The 17,683-nt window shown below is 46.9% G+C and overlaps 1 protein-coding gene across 1 annotated transcript in view; it reads right to left on the reverse strand.

The window, feature by feature from the left end:
• LOC142014022 (membrane-spanning 4-domains subfamily A member 8-like) overlaps positions 1–17,683 on the reverse strand; it is a 29,304-nt gene that overhangs the window by 10,548 nt on the left and 1,073 nt on the right. Inside the window, exons 2-4 of the mRNA XM_074996019.1 lie at positions 16,785–17,058; positions 6,681–6,800; positions 4,839–4,895 (exon numbers count right to left, since the gene is read on the reverse strand). Coding sequence (XP_074852120.1) covers positions 4,839–4,895; positions 6,681–6,800; positions 16,785–17,048 — 441 coding nt within the window. The 5' untranslated portion in view covers positions 17,049–17,058. The remainder of the gene's footprint in view (positions 1–4,838; positions 4,896–6,680; positions 6,801–16,784; positions 17,059–17,683) is intronic.

Genomic DNA, 17,683 nt, shown 5'->3' on the forward strand with positions numbered 1-17,683 from the left:
AGTGCCCCTCTAATAACCCAGGTCTCAGGCTGCTCAAACTCAGCCTCCAGGTGCTGAGCCTCAGAGGTCTAGTTCTGAGTGACCCTTTCATCCTTCACAAATATTATGTATGGTACAGCATGAAGCTTTATAAGCATAGGAATATTATCAATGATCAGGTCCAGCTTCTCATGTGAAGGCTGCACTGTATAACTTCATGAGCCATGATATTAAGAGAGAAGCAGAGTCTCCCAGGATCAGAATCCCTTTTTTGACTTCTCCTCCCTACAGTGATCTTCTGATCCTAGAAGAAAGTCCATGCTTGCAGTTTCCTGACTCTAGAAGAATTCCACAGAGACTTTAACAATCTACACCCCACCATCAACTTATGCCTCAATTACAACATGCAACAGATGCATTTCCTGGACACTACAGTACTAGGCAAGGATGGCCTGATAAGTACCACACTGTACCGAAAACCTACTGATCGCTATACATATCTACACCCTTCTAGCGTCCATCCTGCACACGTGACTAGATCCATTGTTTACAGTCAAGCTCTTAGATACAATCGCATTTGCTCTGATCCAACTGACAGAGACCAAAAACTACAAGATCTTTACCAAATATTCATAAACCTGAATTACCCACCAGGAGAAGTAAAAAAACAAATCGACAGGGTCAGATGAATACCCAGAGACCAGCTACTCCAAGATCAGCCCAAAAAAGCCAAGAACAGAACACCACTGGTCATCACCTACAGCCCCCAACTCAGACCACTACAACGAATTATTAAAGACCTACAACCAACCCTTAATCAGGATGCTACACTCCAGAAGGCCCTGGGTGACATGCCTGTTCTCTCCTACAGACAACCTCCCAAACTTATGAGGATCCTCACTAACTGCCACAGTCTATACCCCAGGAATACCAGTCCTGGAACCTTTCCCTGCAACGAAGCCCGCTGCCAGCTCTGTCCACATATCTTCTCTGGAAATACCATCACTGGACCTAACCAGGTTACTCACAGAATCACGGGCACTTTCTCGTGCTCCTCTACTAACATCATATATGCCATCATGTGCCAACAATGCCCAGATGCTTTGTATATTGGACAGACTTCTAACTCCCTTAGACAAAGGGTTAATGGGCACAAAACAGACATCAAAACACTCCAGATCCACAAACCAGTTAGTCAACGTTTTAATGGAATGGGGCATTCTATTAATGACCTAAAGGTATGTATGTTACTGAAAAAGAATTATTGCACCGTTCTGGAAAGGGAAGCAGCCGAGCTAGCTTTTATATTCAAATTCGGCACATTAACACATGGTTTAAACCGGGACGGGAACTTTCTGAGTCACTATAGGGGCTCGTCTGCATACTTGGCTTAATCTAACTCTTGACCTGCCCCCCACCCCTCCACTCTCTGATTTGCTCACCTTGATTATCTTTTTCTAATTTGTCCTCCTTGCTTACTGTTTTTGGTTCTCTGTGCCTTAAATATTGAGTCCGTTCTGGTCTGGCTGTGGTCTGAAGAAGTGGGTCTGTCCCACGAAAGCTCACCCAATAAACTATTTTGCTAGTCTTTAAAGTGCTACTTGACTGCTTTTTGTTCTGAACAAGCCAGTGTTCTGAAAGATGTGAGCATCACGCACCTTTCTGAACTGGCCTGTGTTAATGTCTGTGGAATGCTCACAGTGATCCACAAGTGCCTGGAGAGCCATGGAGAAATATTCCTTCTGATTAATGTTCTCAGAGGCTGGGAGCTAGTCAGTAGTTCAAATTGGAATATGTGTGCTATCTATCACCCCTCCAAAGTTAGGTAAGCCCTGATATGCAAAGACATTCCACAATTTCATGAACATTGCGACAAAGGTTAAGGGCATTGGGACTGTTTAGTCTGCAGAAGAGAACACTGAGGGGGGACTTGATAACAGCCTTCAACTTACTGAAGGGAGGTTGCAAAGAGGCTGGAGAGATGCTGTTCACAGTGGTCACAGATGGCAGAACACAGAACAATGGTTTCAAGTTGCTGTTGGGAAGGTCCAGGTTGAACATTAGGCAAAACTTTTTCACTGGGAGGGTGGTGAAGAATTGGAATGGTCTGCCCAGGGAAGTAGTGGAGTCTCTGTCCCTGGAGGTATTCAAGTCTCACCCCGACAAAGCCCTGAGTGGGCTGATCTGATGGGTTTGGTCCTGCTTAGGGCAGAGGGCTGAACTTGATGGCTTTTTTAGGTCTCTTCCAGCTCTATTGTTCTATGATTCTATGAAAGTCACAGTCAGGATGAGACTGATAGCCCTGCATGATTTCATTGACATAAGTCCAATACTTTCCCAGTCCAAATTGATTGGTGGCTCTCTGGAATATCCAACTTCCATAGTAATTTTTGTGTCCTTGTATTGTAGAGTAAGGGTGAGCTGATCACACAAACCCATGAAAGTGACTTTCCTCATCCAAAATTTCTGCAGCCACTGCTCAGCCTCCAAATCTTGCATGATGATGTGATCCCACCACTCAATGCTTGTTTTCCAGCCTAAAAGTGGCTTTCCACTATGGTCAGAACATCCATGAATGCCACAAGACATCTTATGTTGCAGCTACTGCTCATGACAAGATCAGCATCTGACTCTTCATTGTGCTCTGTAGCTTAAGAAATATAGTGGTGAGATCTTTTCCTGCACACCTAAGAGGCAGAACACTCGGCACAAAAACCATTGGAGGAGGGCACTAAGTGTAGACAAAAACACAGGGGTTCCTGGGACCAGAAGTGATACTTCACGGGGCATTAGGACAGGACCGAGGATGCCTCTGAGCCCACCCCTGCCTTCCACAAGCCTCAGATGCAGGAGAGGAAGTGGTGCTCTCTGGGAAAGCTGCACAGACAGCACCCATTTCAAAAACCACTCCAAGTTTCTCTAGTGTGGTCATACTATTGCACTGCCAGCTCCCAGCATGGACAGTTTCCCTGCAGCACACTGTGAGCAGCCCTGTCACCATCAGCACTTTACACCTGCAGTGCAGACAAAGCCTAAGTAACCTACATTGTAGAAAGAATGGTAGACTTTTCTACAGTTCTTTCAGTTGGTTTATTCAAGAGGTGATGAGAAAGTCACTAATTTTTTTTCTTTGAGATTTATTTTTTAGACGAAGGAAGCACAGTAGATCTATCCTATCTGGATGTGAATAAGGCATCTGATACAGTTCGACATGAGAAATGATTAGTTAAATCAGACAAGATGGGGCTTGATCTGAGAACTGAAAGTGGATGAGAAACAGATCAAAGGGGAGAGTACAGCTGGTCATACTGAAAGGTAAACTCACAAGACAGGAGGAAGCTACTGGTGAAGTTTCTTCAGGGAGCAGTCACGGGATCATCCTCATTTAACATTTTTATTACTGACCTTTGCACCAAAAGTGGGAGCGTGCTAATAATATCTGAAGCTGACGCAAAGTTGGGAGATATTGTCAATGCCGAAGGGGGCGGAAACACAGTACAAGAAGATCTGGATGACTTTGCAAACTGAAGTAGTCGAAAAGGGGTGGTACTTAATACTGTAAAGTACAAGGCCTTGCATTTAAGGGCTAACAACAAGCATTTTTGCAGTAAACAAGATTTATCAGTTGGAAGTGACAGTGGAGGAGAAAGAGCTGGGTGTTTTGGTTGATCTCTCATCAACCTCCCTTACTCCTGGCAAGAGCAGGAGTACAGGGGGTTGACTGCAGACCCCAGAGAGATTGAACAACCATATCTCCCTATCCCAAATATGGGACAGGGAGATATGGGGGGAGGCATGGCTCCTCCAAGCCCCAGGGAGCTGGGAAGGAGGCGGCAGCTGCTGGTGCTCCCTGGGAGCCCCAGGAAAGTGGCAGCTGCCGGTGATCCTCAGGAGTCCTGGGGAAGCCACATCCACCAGCTCTCCTCTGGAGCCCCAGGGAAGCCACAGCTGCCAGCAATCCCCAGGAGTCCCAGGAAGCGGCAGCCCCTGGCACTCCCTGAGCCTGGGGAAGCGGCAGCTGCCCACGCTTTCCTGAGGCTCAGGTAAGTGACTCCTGCCAGCAGCTGTGCCTGCGCAGCTGCTGGCAGAAAAGGTCGTGGAGGGATGGCCCAAATATGGGACCATTCACCCCTTTTAAAAAATAAGTAGGGGCGCCTTTTTGGCATCACAAATATGGGACCATCGCGCCCAATATGGGATGGATGGTCACCCTACAGAGAGAGCAGTTTCACACATCTCTACCAGATGTGCAAAATCGAATTCCAGGAGATAGACCTTGAATGGGTCAAGCTCCCATTAAATGTACATATACCCTTATTTCTTTGCTCAGTAGGAGCCTGGTTTGAAATTCACTTCTCTTCACTATTTTGAATACAGTTCTGGCTATTTTAATTTTTCCAAATTCCATTTTTTTTTTCAGGATTGCTAGACATTTTGTTTTTCTCTTCTTCCCGGTAGCCTGGCTGACAGTTCAGCTGCATTTGGCAGCTCTAATTTCTATTGAACTTCTTTTTATTGGATTCTTAATTGAAGGTGGTTGTTGAGCCACAAGCTGCTGCTATGAATATTGAGGCAGACAGCAAGGAGAAGTTTAATGCATCCCCATTTCTCCGCCAGCTCCTTATTTATCTCACCTCTCTTCCTCTCTGCCACACGTTCCAAGAGATGTTGATCTAATAAATGACATTCCCTCACCCACTTTTTCCCTGTCCAATATTCCTTCTCCATTGTCTTGATCAACAAGCTCTGTGTTTTTTCCCATCAACCATTCTTCCTACATAGTGCCCTGAGTGATGCAGAGCTGAACTATAAAATCTCCCACGTTAGGAAAGGGAAGGAAACTGTCCCTGGAAACTCACCAGACAGGTGTTGCGATGATTCTCAGCTGCAACTGAGAGGGATCCAGAAATGATGAACTGCCCAGGAAAGAAAAAATCATCATTCACACTCACAGGAAAGATTGTGGCTTTCAGACAGGTTGTGTGGGAGGGGGAACAAGGTCAAAGAATGACACTTGGATCAGCAGGAGCAGTCATAATAATTACCTCCAGGGCTGCAGAGCAGTTTCCATCTTATAATGGTGCCACCAGATTCACGTCAATCCTTTCAGTTAAGGTGACACCCAGGCCGTAACGCTTTCCCACAGATTCTCCTCCTATTCTCTTCTCCTTTTGAGTTTTTACTCCTTTCTGACAACTGAGTTCTTGCTCCTCTCCCCAGAAATAAAGGACCAGTGACTGGATGGTCCTGAGAAGAGCTCAATATACCACCAGTTTCCTCACTCCACCTTCAGCCCAGCGCAGCTCTGCTATCTCCTGACTATGTCTCTGCCTATCAAGATTCCATAGTACTCCCACTGCCAAGGTATCTGAGGATCTGTGCGTCTCAAGGCTGACCTACCCAGGCCCCTGCTATTCCAGTGCTGTCCTCCTCAGCCTTCCCTCTGTGCTGACATGCCTCAGTTCAATCCTACAGAACCACCTGCTGTCACCTCCACACTCTGCTTTCTTTGGTGGGGCAGTTACTATTTTGTCCGACAGTTGAATAGCCCCTGCTTTGGAACCTTTGCCCTTCTGCTGATCAGCCAATGTTCCTCCTCCCTCCCCACCCCCAATACAGTCTAGATAAAATTTAACAAGGCCCAGTTCAGCCAGGGGAAGTGCAAAGGGACAGAGTCCTGAGCCTTGACCAGTCTACTATGCTAGAGTGCCCTGACAGTGGCCTTACAAAGGCCTGTGCCTTGTTATCAGCCCAGTAGGCAGACATGCACAACAAATGACTTCACGTATGTCCGTGTGCCAAGATTGGCCAGTAGTGGGGCTGAGGCAGGGACTCCACAGCAGCTTGGCCTGCAACAGCAGCCCAGCATGACAGCTCCGGTGAATAGGCTGAGCAGATTTTCAAAACGAGAAGTCAGGACACCCGACATGTAGAACAGGCGCAGGGGGGCAGTAGGCATTGTGAAAATGGCACTCAGGGCTGGTAGCTGGTGGAAGGCAACTGTCCTTCAAGTGTGGGTGGGTGGGTTTTGCTGGGGGTGGCTAAAGTGGCAAATGGGGAAGGTGTTTTTGAAGCCTGTCCCAGGCACTGCATGATGCAGGACAACAGACTAATGAGCAATGGCAGGAAATGGGTCAGAAAACGTGATGGGCCCATGATCTCCCAAGTGACAGCAGCAAGTGTAGAAGCAGACTAAGAGGTGGGTCTGTTTAAATGGATTAATATTCTGCCATATCCCAGTGGAGTGAAATCTGCTGTAGGTTCCTAGAATGGACATATGCTGCCTCTTTCCCTTTGTGGGCTGCTTTTGGCAGCAAGGTACTTATGAACCACAGTCACAATCTACATAGTTGTTTGATACACACAGGAAGTTCGAAGTATATGAGAAGGAATCAGGAAATCTGGATTCTATATTCATTTCTGCCACAATTCAACTGCTCTATCTTTGGTGCTTCTATTAGTCCTTTCATGCCTCAGGTTCCCCGTTTTACAATATTTAACTCACTAGCATTTTATGAGGCTTATTTCACTCATGTTCAGAGAATTCATTACGTTCCTCAATGTGTCCATTTTGCCATCTGTTTATCTTATATGCATCATGGCAGAGCTCACTGATGAGCAGAGCATTAACGACAGACAATGATTATTTATCTGTGTGGCCATGCTATCATTTCAAAAATACTTCCATGTATTGTACTCACAGAAAGTCCTCCCCAGAAGGGGTACCCTCCAATAACAGAGATGGGAATGTAGTATCCGAAGAAAACTGCAGAGACGCTGCCAAAGCCAATGTGCATCAGCCCAATCAGGATCTGGAGGGCCTGTGGGAAGAGAATGGGGCAGTAAGAGGAGCCAATTCCTTGCCATCTTACAGAGTAGTGATGTGCTGTGTCCTGAAGAGAGCTGACCAGAAAATCAGGATTTCTACCCTGTGGAAAATTCTGATCTTGATACATTTATCTTAATCTGAAATCTGAAGAATTTCCATTTGGAAAGATTGAAACATGTTTGTTCCAATCGGTCAAACTGACTTGAAATGTTCCATTTAGGTTGGTTTACCACTGGACTGAGCACACCTGAGTCAGCCTTAGAAGAATTGTAGCTAGGGTTCCCCCATTCTCTTCTATGGGCTAGACTTCCGAGGTGGATTACAGCTCACATGTGGAATTGCAGGACTCTCATGACTCTGCATGGCACTTCAATTAAAGGGAAGACCTCTGTGCATCTTGGAAACTGTAGTTTGGAACAGGGACTCAGTCCAACTGGGAAGAATGAGTCCATTGCCTGAACTACAACAGCCTTGAGGCTTTGTAGCAGCTTAGGTGGATGCAGTTTAGATGTCAAGCTGATCTGAGAGGGAACATTTCAGTTCATCTTGACGGACTAAAGACATCTTGGAAGTCTGAACCCAAAACACATTTTTTCTTATTTTCCCAATAATTTTTTTTTATTTTGTGAAAACTATGTTTTCTCTTAAAAATGTGATCCCCCTAATCGACCCTCAGCAAGGCTGAGAATCATTATCAGAAAAATTAATCAGAGGATCAATTCTGTGTATGTTCAAAAGCTTGTGACCCTCCCTAACAGACATTGGTCCAAAATGCATCCATCATCTCATCCAATTTGTCTTTTTAATACTTGGAGAATAAGACAACTACAATAACACTGCACGTAATAATGGAAAATAATGAATTTTGCTGGCTGAAGTAGAAACTCTACAAAATGAAGAAAAAGGAAGCAAACAAGAGTGACATTTACTTCCTGAGCAAATTCAAGACAAAATATCTCCAGACATCTTGACATCATAACCCTCTGGTGACTAGATATAATTCCAAATCGGTTGCACAGCTCTGCAGATGGACTTCAAAAAAACTAAGGAACCATTTATTGCACCTCAGATGTTCTAGCAGGAACCAGCTCAAACAGGAAATCATCACCTCCTCCCACACACTATAAGAAAAAAAAAAACTAGGAAAGTTACTTGGAAATCATGCAAGAAATCCAAAACAACTGTCATGGAAGTGGAACCAGCTACGACTAATCCACAGCCCCCAGCACATCGCCTCTGGGAGAAAGCAAGGAACCTGTATCTACAACATTAATACTATCCAATAGCTGAACAACATTTTACCAAGACTATCTCTAACTGACGCTGAATTATTTATACTCCAAGGGACTGAACTGCCTTACTACAGAATCTGATAGAGAATTAGGAGAATTCTTCTGCCGTGTCTCCCTCAAAGAATTGACCAGGGCTTTGTTTCTGGAGGAACGCACCGGAAGAGGGTTCCAGCACCTTCCCCCCGCCCCCTGGGATACCGCACCTAGCACTGCTGGCAGGACTTGAGTTCCAGCACAGTTTTTCTAGCACTGGAATTGACTGTACTGCTCATAATTACCACTTCCTCACTTACAATCAGAACAAGATCATCTGACTAGGTACCACAGAGCCAATAATACAATACTCGATTACAGCAATTGCTCAAAGAAAAATTGACTGAAATCGTTAACAGTCACCACATCCACCACAATTTCTCCACCGCCGCTATTCAGTCCCTGAAATCTAGCCATCAAAACCATCACTCCGGAAGACATAGTGTTTCCATTGTAATCCTCAACCCTGATTACTACATTAATGAGGCCATGGGACAACTCTCCAACACCACCTACTATAAAGAACTCAAAGATGAACCCACACCACGATGTGAGGAATGTGCCAGCAGGAACTCAATGCTATTGAAGGCTGGGAGGAATGTGTCTCCCAGAGATCATTTGCATGAGAATGCAAAGGTGTGCATATGTGATACCTTGCAAACAACCCCTGATGGGTAGCAAGGATGTAATGGGGTTTTGTTTAGTGTAAACACATTGTTGTAAAATCACAATTTATGCCAACACCCAGTCTAAGAATTGTGAAACCTCACCCATGCTTGAAGTCGTTGTGGGGGACAGGGCAGTCATCATAACTATCTAAGACATGGATGGCACAGGGCTCCCCTGTTCCAAAGCTGTATGGGAGTGGTACTAGTTGAATCAGTTAGTTGAGTGTCTTAGTCCTGCTTATGCTTTAGCCATATAGTTGTAAGCCTAGTTTGATTAGTCTTCCTTGCCTGTTGAAAGGCAGAGCTGGGTGCAAGTGTTTGTGTTTTTTATAACAAAAAGTCTTGTGGCACCTTATAGATTAATAGATATTTTGGAGCATAAGCTTGTGTGGGCTACAGACTAACGCGGCTACCACTCTGATACTTGTATTTTTTATGAGATTCTACTTTGGTAGCTATTAAGAGCTGAAATCACAGAGTGGCAGTTGAGGTTACCAAGAGCTGAAATCGCAGGGTTTTGCCTCAGGCCAGACCCACAGCAGATGGGTGGACGGCGGTAGGAGAAGCAGGAGACGGTGCAACCAGTGGATGGCCGGTAGGAGGAGCAGCGGACGGTGCGACTCGCGGACAGCCGGTGTGAGGAGCAGCCAGCAGCCAGCAGGTGGCAGTCAGTGGGAAGCTGCGGACAAGTGGGCAGCTAGCATTGCCATGGTGATGTATCTGTGGACTCTGGGTCTTGGACTGCACCGTGAGAGGTACACCCTATAAATGTGTGTGGGATAAAGGCAAAGAGCCCTCAGCAAGAGACTTGGTTCCATAAAGTATTGGGATGGTACCTTGTTAAAGGGGTTTTATCTCCCCTTTGTTTAGATATATTGCATATGTCACTGTGTAAACTCAGGTTAGGTTATTGTTATTAAACAAGCTGTTTCTGTCTTAGACTCTGTGCTTGCACGAGGGGAAGAACTGCCTTACAGGCACCCAGCCAGTGGGGTGAGATTGTCCCAGGCCACTGGGTGGGGGCTCAAGCTGGTTGGTTTCATCATTGACAGAAAACCCCTAGGACCTGAACCGGGCCCTTCTGGCAGGCACCTGGCATTAATAGAAGGGTTACACAGGTTACCCAGGAATTTAAGGATATACTCAAGTTCTTCCCCAAACAGCTCTGAGAGGAACTCTACAAACTCATCCCCCATGAATCCTCCCCCGGGATCTTCCACATGCTTCTCAGGATACACAAACAAGGGAACCCAGGCAGACATAGTATAGCTGGGTGCAGAACTCTTGCTGAAAGAATATAGGGGCTCACAGAAACTAGCCTCAGACCACAAACCCCACAAAGGCAGGGGTGGTGAGGTGTATGGGTTCCTGGTACCCAGGCTCCTGCAACATACCAGGTCCTCCCTCAGTCCTTCCCTCTGCCTGCCTGGGCAGGAGGTGGCTGCCCCCTGCAGCACCACACTGTGCACCCTCCCTGGTTTGGTGCAGGTGAGGGCACCTGTGGAGGGGAGGAGGATCCTGGCAGCCTCCCCTTCCTGGCAGTTGACACCAGGCATGGGAGAGGGGCTGAAGGTTTATCCTGGCTGGAACTGTAGCCACAGCCTGTCAGAGCTTGGGTAAGTATCGAGCAGTGGGGTGAGGGAGAGAAGAGGGGGCTCTGTTGTCTGTGTGTGGGTGTGTGGGGGTGTGTTGGTCCTTACGATAAAATATAAGATAATATGTGTTATATAACACACTGCTACACTCTGCATTGGTAAATACTGATACAGATACATGCCCTTGCAGGGGTGTCCTCTTTTTTGACCGTTCAAATATGGTAACCTAAAGAAATCAGGATCCCGAGACTGACAATGACCAGGAACAATGGGAAGAGTCCAGCCCTCCTGGTCAGCCTGATTGCCAGGGTGAGTAAACCAATGAGGGAGGGAGGAGAGTTTGGTGCCAGTCTTGTCTTCTGTGTCAGCTACATTTCCTGGGTCAGAGGGAGTGGGGCTAAGCTAAGGAGACAACATGTGCCTGAGCTGAGCTGGGAGCAGAGCCATGCCAGCCAGGGAGAGCCAAAGACACAATGCAGAGAGCAGAGCCGTGCTGGGGCGGGAGAGCTGCAGCCAGAGACACAGCACAGAAGGGAGATATCTATGCTTGGAGCAGGGCTGCAGCCACATTGCCAAAGGGACCAGAGAGGCAGCCCAGGAGCTGGAAGCAGCACAGCAGAGAGAGGAACGGGCTGGAGCAGGCTGGAGCAGGGTATAGTGAACTCCAGACAGAGCCATGGGGAGGGGGCACCTGGGTAGAGGCCCAGCACAGGAGGACTCCGTCCTGTCACCCAGAGCAAGGCTATGTCTGCACTAGACACAGCAGTCGACTGCCTGATACGTAGCTAAAATTGACTTATCAGAGGTAGACAGCTAGGGCTATCCTCATGGAAGAGGGCTGAAGGGAGCATTTCTCCCGTCGACCTTCCTTAATCCTCGTCGCTCGCGAGGAGTTCCGAGGACAACGTTGACCTCAGAAAGCGCCGTTTCGTGCATATGTGAAACAAAACCATGGAAGATCAACCCTAAGCGGGTCTGCGGTAACATGGAAATGGGCCAAGTGTCTGATCTGCACAGCCAGGCCCTGAGAAGGAAGGCCGGGGCCTATAGGGATCAGATTGTGAGCTGCTGTGCTATCCCAGAGTGCTGTTTGTGGTGCTGTTTGTGAGTCTCTGTGCCACAGAGCAGTGTAGTGTGTTTTCCATTCACTTTTTCAGTTTTTCTTATTCTCTTTTTTTAAACTTGGTTATTTAATCAATTATATTTCCTTTGAACTATACGCAATCCTCAGTGGGTTAGGGAAACATTCAATGTGGAAGGAGGACCCTGGAGTGGGGATGCTCTAGCCCCTGTCCTAGGTGATCACAACAAGGTTGGGGGTTGAGCCCCCAGGAATCCTGGCCCCAGCTTTGTTGGGGTTGCACACACTCTGCCCCACAGGAGTCAGGAAGAGGAGCCTCAAGGTCAGAGAGGCCTCTGGGTTAAGGAAGTGATAGCAGGAACTCAAATCCTGGACTGTTTCCCTACTTACATAAAGTCCTGCTGTTTGGCTGTGGGTAAGGTCAGATGGGATGTATAAAATGTGCCCTCATCAGCACATCACCCTGGGCTGTAGCCCCAGTCAAAGCCGGCAGCGCTCATATTATCACATTTCTTCTCTTATTTTCCCTGTCTAAAGTGCTCTGCCCACCTCCAGCGCTCTATCTAACAATGGTCACATCCTGAAGTTCTTATTCCAGTGATTCACACCAGTGGAAATGAGCTGAAATGAACTCAGTTCTATTGTGAAGTACAGTAAAGTCCTTCATATCTGGCAGCCCTGGGACTGGGAGGTTGCCAGATATTCAAATATTCTAGACACTATGGAGTTATACCTAGCAATGCAGAACTCTAAAGAAAAACACAATTAGCTATGAAGAAACAACAACAAAAAGTTTGCTGACTACTTTACTAACCAACAGTGTTATTGTACATTGTAAACTTATACTGCATTTGCTGTATTTATTTGTTTTTACTTTCACTCTGCTGCACTTATGGAAAACAAAACTAAAATACACTTATGGTTAACATGCTGGATATTTGAGAGTTCTGGATAATAGAATGCCAGATACGAAAGAGTTTACTGTATTTTCTGTAGCACAGACACACACAGTGTTCCAGTCCCCCGGAGATTCCTTTTAAAACATTTAAAAATATTAAAAAATAAAAAATATTAATTTTGCAATAAAGGACCCATACCTTACACCAACAGTGTGATGAGAAAGCAATGGGTGCACCTGAAATATGCATCAGTATCACACCAAACTGCCTCCTGCTTTGCTTTTTGCGGCTCTGTGTTTACACCGTGCTTAAGAGTGTGAAGGGATGTGAGCAGTATGTGTAAGGGTGGTGAGACTTGTTTCATTTTTACTTTGTCCACTGGTGCAGGATGATGCAGCTCAAGACCTGGTTCCTGGGTACTCTGAAGCTAGGGATTTGGCTGTAACTACTAACATGGAGAATGTCTTGTAAGTTGTGTTCCCTGTAAGCTGAGCACTTGGGCAGCCCCCCAGGAGAGATTCATGTGCCACCCAGCTGACTAGCCCAGTACCCATAGCAGGCAGCATGAGTTTCTATGGGTGAACATCAGCACATGTCATGGTGCACATAACAAAATTTATTCTGCCCCGGATGGAAAAAATTAGAGCAAACAATGCTCATAAGGCAAAGTCAATCAAATTTAACTACTATTTATATCTATTTTACTGTTCCTAGCCATAGCAGATTATTTTAGAGCTAGCCATTGGTACAGTTAAACATCTATTCTCCATGCTGACAGTATGCTGCAGAACCAGGAGTAATTAACAAGCTTCTACCCCGGAGACAGGAAACGTATGGCATCATTAATTTCTCCATCACAGGCAATCTGTTGGGTTTTCTCCTGTAAAGAGTGCCTATTAGAAACAGTGCTTGTTTGTGTTTATAAGTCTTTTACATTGTTTCCAGGATATTGTAACCACAGTGTACACGTGGGAAAGGCCTCTTGAAAAATAGTACAAATGCTGACTCAGTGTTGTGACCCAGGGGACTCAGACACAATGGGGTATACGATGTGGATATAAAATATATATGTATAAATATATATAGATATATATAGAGAGAGAGAGAGATCTTTCAAAAGCACCTACACACAAAAAATGTTCTTTCGAAAGCAGATCGAAAGAATGCAGCGCTCCTTTTGAAAGCGCTCTTCCACTCCCGTTTCAGAAAGAACCCCTTCCTTCAAAAGCTTCTTTCAAACGAAAACATGTGCAGACACTCCTGAGGGCCCTTCTTGCAAAAGAGCAGTCCTCATGGCACTGGATTTTTCAATCTCTGGCCCGTTCTTTCGAAATAGCAGGGGCTGCATGGATGCTCTGTTTCGATCGGCTTTTTTGTGTGTGGACGCGCTCTTTCGAAAGTGATCTTCTGCAAGGCCTAATTCGAAAGATCTCTGTAGAGCAGATGTATGCTGTGTAACGTGCTAATGAGTCAGTGTTTTTTATTGGTACTCCTCTGTGCCAATCTGCAGAAGATACAAGGTGCTTCAGCCCCGCCCCAAGTAAAGGGCTTTAGCTCAATCTTTAGCAGTTTCTACTTTTAGTTCGGGCAATCCCTATTTCAGCTGGTGTGTGAGCTTAGAGGATAGGTGACACAGATGCTCTGCAACATGGAAAGGGCCATATTCTTTCAATATACAGGGAACTCATATATGGCAACCCTGGGACCGAGAGGGTGCCAGATAATTAAAAATGTCGCTTAATATAGAGGCAGCTGTGGTATGCCTGGCAGGGAAGCTGGGAGCTGGCTGGGCCATGGAGCCCCACCAGCAGCTTCAGCTGCCAAGGTGCCCAGTTAGTGGGGACTCAAGCAGCCCCGGGGCTGGGAGAATTCTGTGGGGGCACAGTCATGGGGCTGTGCCGGTAGCCAGGGGCACGGGGCTCTGACAGTGGCCCCTGGCTCTGCCATGGCATGGGGCAACACGAGCGCACAGGGCTCTGGCAGCAGCCAGGAAAGCAGGGATCTGCTGGTGGCATGGGGATCTGCTGGCAGCCCCGGGCTCTACCAGCGCATGGGGCTGTGCTGGTGGCCCGGGGCACAGGAATCTGCCAGTGGCCCTGGCCTCTGCTGGCGCGTGGGGCTGTGCCAGGGTGTGGGATTCTGCTGGCAACGAGGGTGTAAGGGGAGCTCCGGCAGCCCAGGGTCTGAGAGCTGGCAGCTCCAGCCATGAGAACCTGGGGGTAGAGCCAGCAGGGGCTGATGCTGGTTAATTGAGAGTTCCGGTTTAACAAATACCGGACGGGAAGGAGTGTACTGTAAAGGGGAGGAGAGGATGGCTCAGATGAGTGTTGTGCAGGGGGAAGGGGGCTGTTCCCCAGAGCTCACTGCTACCAAAGGGATAAGGCTGGGGGGAGTCCTCCTCTCTGTCCCTCCAACCTAGTCGCACTACAGCCTGCCCACTGCACCACAGACTCCTCCTCCCTGTCCCCCCGTGCCTCCGACCCCCTCCCACACTCCAGCGCCCTGTCCCAGCTGAACCCTCGCCCCAAACTCCCTCCTGCAGCCAAACTCCTTCCCAGATTCTTAGGCTAGTGCGCAGGGGGTGGGGCTTGGCGCTGTTCTGGTTCTACAGATTTTCCGTCCCTGTCTGTTAAATTCTCTTTGGAACCCTCCCACACCAGTGTCAGCTTCCTGGGCATCATAATCGGCTTCAGCAATGGATCCCCTCAGACGGGGAGCTGACAGCTATGCCAGGCCCCTGGCCATGATGGGGTGGATGGGCGACCCCAAACTCCTGGAAGGAGTGTGGATGTGGGTGGAAAGGGCAGGGCTGAGTGTAGAGGGCCCTCGGTGCTTTCCAGACCGCAGCGCTCCTTTTGAAAGCACTCTTCGACTCCCGTTTGAGAAGGAACCCCTGCTCTGCCTGGAGCACCACCCATGCACCCCACCTCTGTAGGCAGCCCATAGTAGTGGCTGTAGCGCAGGGACCCTTTAAATCACCAAGCCCAAGAGCAATTGTCTCTTTTGCTCCCTCCCTCTCCACCCCGCCCCCACCCCCGCGCCCACCCCTCACCCTCATATCAGCAGGCCTGCCTACAGACAAGTGCATACAAAGAAACCACAGATGACCACACACACCTTCACAGAGCCAGTAAAAATCTGAACAGATCCCCTGCTTAGAGACAAAACACTGAAAGGGAGAAGTCTATGGCCCTACACACGAACAATGATTTTGGATCTTTTCAGCCAAAGCGGCCCAACCTGTACAAGATAGTCGAAATAAGCAGCTTTTCAGGAACTTAACTAACAAAGGTTAAGGGTTCACATGGCCCCAATTTCTAAGTACATCTATGAAGAAACAACAAGAAGTCCTGTGGCACCTTATAGACTGACAGATATTTTGGAGCATAAGCTTTCGTGGGCAAAGACCCGCTTCATCACGAAAGCTTTTTATGCTCCAAAATGTCTGTTAGTCTACAAAATGCTACAGGATTTACTGTTGTTTTTGAAGATACAGACTAACAAGGCTACCTCTCTGATATCTGTAAGGAAATAACATTTTACAACAGGATCATCAATCTAGCAGACAGGGCTCTAGTAACTCTAATAATTGGAAGTTGAAAGTAGACAAATCTGGACAGGAAATTAGGTGAAAAATGCTTAATTGACCTTTGGAACAACTTACCATTGGGTTATAGGAATTAACTCAGGGAAATTCTCTGGTCTGTGATATACAGGAGGCCAAACAAAAACAAAAGCAACAAAAAAAATCCCAGTGGTCCATACAGGACTTAAAATCTGTTAAATTATTATCCCTTTTCCCTATTTATTTACTTAACTGTGAAAAAATGAAGAACCCTTTAAACTGATGGATGGAAGTTGCACATTGCTTCGTTTCACTCATCGTTCAAGGCTGAATGGTGTCAGCTCTGCACAACAGTAACTATGAGAAGGAATCTTGGTTTAAATTTCTCCTTCTTGGACCAGCTCCTCAGCTATTATGGGTTAGCTCAGTGAAGTTATACTGATTTACACTAGCTTCCTACCCAAAATGAACATTACCTCCCTGAGATGACCCCTGCCACCATGGGGCCATTTCATTCATTTAGTTACTGAAACAGCCAGTTTATAATCCTTTTTCCCAGTGCTTCTCCTTGGCTTGATTAATCCTCATTTCTCCCTGATTGGGCACCTGTCGCCCAGCCCTCAAAGCAATGAAGTCTCAAGACGAGGTCTGAGCTACACTAGGTCCCTCACGTGACAAGTCATCTAATGGTACCGGCTTCTTGGCATCCTTCCCATAAAGCTGTTGGCTGAAGTAAAAAGGTGGCATCTGGAGCTTGCTCGTGTTCACTCATTCACTCACCTGTATAGGCCCTTCGATATTGTAATGACCCAGTCACATGGACTGAGCAAAGCTGACACTTACCCCCAGGGCCTTGGGCTGTGCTTTCAGGAATCTCTCCATCATCCCTACTTTCTTCAGCTGTGCAACCTGTTCGTTTGGACTCCCGGCGTACACTGACACAAGAGGTTGGTTCCCAGGGTTCATGATGCTGAGCTGCTGAGGCGAGCATTGCACCACCTGAGGAGTCTGGGAAATGCCCCCTGTGACCACCTGGCCTTGCTGGATGATGCCGTTTGGGGGCATAAACATAAGCACCCCATTGGTCATGCTTCCTGGTGCTGCCATGATGCTGATGCTGCAAAAAAGAGTGATTGGCCCAGATTAAGCCTTATGGAACAACACCAGTCCCAAAATTAGCTGAGTCAGAAACTTCATCACTTATTTCTCATTCTCTTTCAAATCCGTGCCATGAGCTTGTCCTTCTTGTGGAGCTATAGAACATGTGGAGCTAAGGGCTTCCAAAAACTGATTGAAAGCTTTGGCCACAATAGTTCCATTATTTCAACATTCTTGATGGGTTTTAAAATCTCAACCAATGCTTTTAATTTCAGGATCTTTTTCACTTTTGGGGATGGACATTTCCTGGAATGTGTAAATGATTATCTTAGTGCTGATGGAGGAAGAAATTAAATCAGGTTCTTTGGAACAGAGGCCCTGCTCCTGCTCCCATGGAAGAGGGAAACATTCCCCTTAACTTCAAAGACCTGATGTCGGACCTGACAGCGATTACAAAAGAACTGGCCAAAAAAATTCCACCAAAATTATATCTTGATGCAAGACTGAGTTTTCCATTAAGTAGACATGGTAGAGGTCTCCTTTGCACAGAATGTTTCAAATTTTCATCAAAAAACGGAAATCTCCCCACCAGAAATACTCAGTTGCTACATAACCCTGTTCTCATGTGCAAGCAGAGATACTTG

Source organism: Carettochelys insculpta, chromosome 6 (genome assembly GCF_033958435.1).
Source record: "Carettochelys insculpta isolate YL-2023 chromosome 6, ASM3395843v1, whole genome shotgun sequence".
Taxonomy (NCBI): Eukaryota; Metazoa; Chordata; order Testudines; family Carettochelyidae; genus Carettochelys; species Carettochelys insculpta.